General features: G+C 42.0%; 1 protein-coding gene across 1 annotated transcript; it reads left to right on the plus strand.

Annotated features, from left to right (window-relative positions):
• Positions 1-624: 624 nt before the first annotated feature.
• On the plus strand, positions 625-2,851 carry LOC119298615. The gene is made up of 2 exons (XM_037575948.1): positions 625-738; positions 2,054-2,851. The coding sequence occupies exon 2, from the start codon at positions 2,103-2,105 to the stop codon at positions 2,679-2,681; it is 579 nt and encodes a 192-aa protein (XP_037431845.1). The 5' UTR covers positions 625-738; positions 2,054-2,102; the 3' UTR covers positions 2,682-2,851.
• Positions 2,852-3,323: the final 472 nt, after the last annotated feature.

Consider the following 3,323-nt stretch of genomic DNA (forward strand, 5'->3'; position numbering starts at 1 on the left):
TTTTTTGCCATCGCAATCCTCAATTGTCATGACAAATTTTAGCTAAATATAATGGCAAATTTTCACTTTTGTTGCCATGGCATTTCTTACTCTTTTTATTTGCCGTGGCAATTTTACAAATTTTCATGCCTAAATTACCTATATCTACATGGAAAATATTTAACTATTATTGCCATGGAACTTTCACATTTATTTGCTTACCAATACTGCCTTGGAAAATTTACTTAAACCGCCTTGGTAATTTTTACTACATGGCTAAATTATCTATATCAACATGGCAACATGAAAATTTTCACTTTCATCTTTTTTCAAGGGATTTTACTTACAAAGCAACTTGCCATGACATTTTTTCTGTGCCATTGCATCTTTTTGTCCATGGAAAAATAATTTTTGTGAAAGACGAATGTCATTCTCTGGTTTGCATCAATGGGATTTTTTAGTTCTCAATTTCCCCCTTTTTAATGGCAATTTTTTTTGCATAGCATAGCAAACTCTGGTCTTTATTTCACAAGCTTAAAATATGTCTTTTAGTCACAGTACAAACTGGGCCATATTGGGCTCTGTGCTTTTACCCCTCTTGATAACCCCTCTTGCCCTCCCTCCTATAAAAGCCGCCCGCACTCCATCGCCTCGCCGCCGTTCCCCGCAACCCCCTGTCCTCTGTCAACCCAATCTCACATCGATCACCCGGCGCCTCGTCCTCCTCTCCAGATCAGATCTTACGCCCGCCCGCCCGAGGTGAGCACATGCTTGTACATCCCGATCAGCCTGGAGTTCGTTCCGATTGGTTGGTAGGCGCTGGTTCGTAGGTCTCGGATCCAGCCAGCGTGGTCTCCCTCCGCCTCCGGAGTTGCTCGTTCCGATTGTGGTTGGTAGGCGCGGCGCGGCGCCGTCTTGTATCCTGCCTGCCTCTGGCTTTGAGTATTCATTCGTATGAGGAGGAACCTCGACTAGGATAGGATTTAATTAGTTAGGGTTTGTTTGTTTGGTAACACCACCTAGTTAGGGTTTGTTCGATTATCCGTAATAAGGAATCAATATGACGTTTTAGGGTTTAGGTTTGCTTGGTTGTGGTCAGATTTTGGTTTCTCAAATGGTGTATGAATTCTTCAACTGTGCCTGTCGCGATTTTGGGCGGAAATTGATGATTTCGGGGGCAAAATCCGAGGGATTTTGTGGATGAAAGATGGGGAAACTTGGGGAAACCAAGCAAATCCATGGATCAAAATCAACAAAACTTCATCATGCCAACAAATCACAAAAAAAATTGGGGCTATTTTTGGTGGGGAAATTTCGAATTAGGACGAAAAACAACAAAATCAAAGCTAGAAAACGAATATTAATTTGGATGGAATTCATGCTATGTTGTTCGATTTCAGTTTATGCCTGCCAGAATGTTTAATTTTTAGTTTTATCAACTGTGTTTGAGCGTACTAGATTTTTTGTTGCATATTCATCTTCTTGCTCTGTTTGGATAGGTAACAATTAATATTTGGGATCCTAAAATATTTATGCACTGGCAGCACTTAACCTGCAGCTGCTGATTAATGTTGTAGTCATATGTGCTGCTTTCCAGCTCTCTTGTTTGGATAGGTATTTGGTTATCGTTTGGGTTTATTTATTATCATTTGTAAATGCTGGTTTGGTTTTCTGTGCTCACTATGCCCTTGCACATGGGATGCAATTTTTTTATTAGCAATTATTTCCCTGCTGTTTAGTTTATTGTTTCCTTTGATGGTGAGGCATTAATTCTGGAGATGCAATTTTCTTGCTCACAATAATACAATGAATGATGGGATCTCTATCTACTTTGAACCAAATTATATTATATTCCCCCCTCTGTTAATTATTTTTCTGTTTTGGGTATTCATTCATTTTGTTTAGTTGCCTATCAGTATAAATACATGGCTGGATTGCTTTCACTTCATATTAATAACTATTCTGTCACACAATGCAAATATATATGCTGTCCTAACTAATTAAGTAGAAGCTTGGATTGGTGCTGTATGGTCTCTTCCTGACATTAAATCCTCCTCTGTTTGTGCTGTACCAGCTGGTAGCAGCAACTCTTCTGCTGCAGCCTTCTTCGCCGCCAAAAGGAAATGATGCTCTACCAAATCCACTCCCATGCCCAAATCCAAGACCTGCAGGCCCGCTCCGATGAGTCCATGCTTGTGAGACTTGTCTCTCTGGAGTCGGTGCGCATAGCGTGCGAGTCGTATGCACTCCTCCGCCCGCTGATCATGGAGTCGATGTTCTGGTCATGCTCAGGGCTGGAAATCCTCTCGGAGGTGGCAGGCTTGTCGGTGGAAATCCAAAAGCTCGAGCATGGACCCCAGCTCATGGTTCAGGAGGCCAAGCTGGAATGGGACGCCCTGGAAGCCTTCCTACTCATGAAGAACTCAGCTCTTGCGCTCTTACATATGAGGAAGAGCTTTAAGGAAGCCTTGGGCGTATTGCTTCGCGAGGATTATCTGGTCACAGCCAAAGTCAAAAAGCTGAGCAAAATGCTAAAGGATATTGCTGTTCATGTACTCAAAGGTAAATGCAACATTGTCTGGCTTCAGGAGCGTGTCCCATTGCTGGTCCAGCTGGTCACCGATGTGTTGGAGACCCCGGTTCATTTCTGTGATTCTGATGAGTCTTCTGATGAGTCTTCTGATGAGTATTCTGATGAGTAGACTTATCAGCCAGCTCGAGGCTGTTGTGATGAGTATTTCTTAGGGGCGTGGCAAACAGTTTAGAATCAAATGTTGTGATGTATTTCTTGGAACCTCCTTTATGTTTGGATGTGTTATTAATGGATTTTAAATGATATGTATTTTGGGTAGTGTTTTCTCATTCTGTGCTAGTCGGGTACAACTTGCAATTACTTTCAGTTTTTTTTTTTGAGAAATACAGTCACATGGAGGTATTCGCTCTTTTTGGGGAATATATGCCAAAAGAATATAGTATCTTAGAAAAGAGGCATACTTTAGAACGTGGATGGATTCACTCATTTTGCTCCGTATATAGTTTTCTACCAGTGAAATCTTGTAAAAGACATATTTAGGAACGGAGGGATCTGTGAGTGTCCATGATTAAAGCTTTGCAAATACCATAAACAAAACTTCACCTTGTACTTGAAGCTGAATTGAATTGAAATGTGATTAGCCTTCCACTAGCCAGCCAAGGAGGAAGGAGCCCACCGTTCCATCCTCCCTATCTCTATTTCCTCTTGTTGCGCCCACCTTCCCCTTCTCCTGACACGTAAATCTAGTTGAGGACTGCGGCAGATCTAGTTGCGTTGGTCACTGCGCAACAACCCTAGCCACGACGAGCTC

This window comes from Triticum dicoccoides, chromosome 5A (assembly GCF_002162155.2).
Source record: "Triticum dicoccoides isolate Atlit2015 ecotype Zavitan chromosome 5A, WEW_v2.0, whole genome shotgun sequence".
In the NCBI taxonomy this organism is placed as follows: domain Eukaryota; kingdom Viridiplantae; phylum Streptophyta; class Magnoliopsida; order Poales; family Poaceae; genus Triticum; species Triticum dicoccoides.

Bases quoted from the DNA above. Each gene is read 5' to 3' on its own strand.
- LOC119298615 (XM_037575948.1), top strand. From the start codon at position 2,103: ATGATGCTCTACCAAATCCACTCCCATGCCCAAATCCAAGACCTGCAG.